At 59.3% G+C, this 550-nt stretch overlaps 1 protein-coding gene across 1 annotated transcript in view; it reads right to left on the bottom strand.

The window, feature by feature from the left end:
• The window catches only part of RP9 (RP9 pre-mRNA splicing factor), a 68667-nt gene extending 68372 nt beyond the window's left edge, over positions 1–295 (bottom strand). Inside the window, exon 1 of the mRNA XM_007958252.1 lies at positions 198–295. Coding sequence (XP_007956443.1) covers positions 198–295 — 98 coding nt within the window. The remainder of the gene's footprint in view (positions 1–197) is intronic.
• Positions 296–550: the final 255 nt, after the last annotated feature.

Here is a 550-nt window from a genome sequence, read left to right as displayed (position 1 = left end):
TTTATCGGCTTACGTCACTCTGGGCAACGGACCCAGCGATTGGCTGGTATCAATAGCAGAGATTTAGGTGCCATAAACCTTGGGTCTTCAAGCTCAAGTGTGGGAAATGATCCTCAAGCGCTCCAGGGCTTTGGACCCTCTGCACTCCTCATCTCTATGGTGTCAGTTTTCCGCCCCATCATCCTCTCAGTATGTACTGGGTTAATAGCTCCCCTGCCGGCAAGGCGCACACGCTGGCACTCGCTGCTGCACTCATCTTCTGCACGGCCGCGTTGTGTTTGCACAGGGTCCTCATGGGGCCTCAAGGGGCCTCCACGCCATCAAATCAAGAGACTACTCAGGGCGCTGCGAGCCTGGGAAGCTCTGGACCCCAGCGCGCCGCTGAGACGCCGCGAACGCCACGCCCCTTGCGTCCCTCTGACCTAGCCCCGCCTCCGCGGAAAGCCCAGCCTGTGAGCACCAGGGGGCGAGGACACGGAGACAGCGTAGGGGCGGTGATTTTGTCCAGATCTGGAACAAGAGGCAGGTTTTCCCCAGAGACCGTATCTGA

Source organism: Orycteropus afer, unplaced genomic scaffold (assembly GCF_000298275.1).
Source record: "Orycteropus afer afer isolate SDZICR_OR568_19922 unplaced genomic scaffold, OryAfe1.0 scaffold00894, whole genome shotgun sequence".
Taxonomy (NCBI): domain Eukaryota; kingdom Metazoa; phylum Chordata; class Mammalia; order Tubulidentata; family Orycteropodidae; genus Orycteropus; species Orycteropus afer.
Note: the sequence above shows the minus strand (reverse complement) of the source record. Positions and strands in the feature narration are given on the sequence as shown.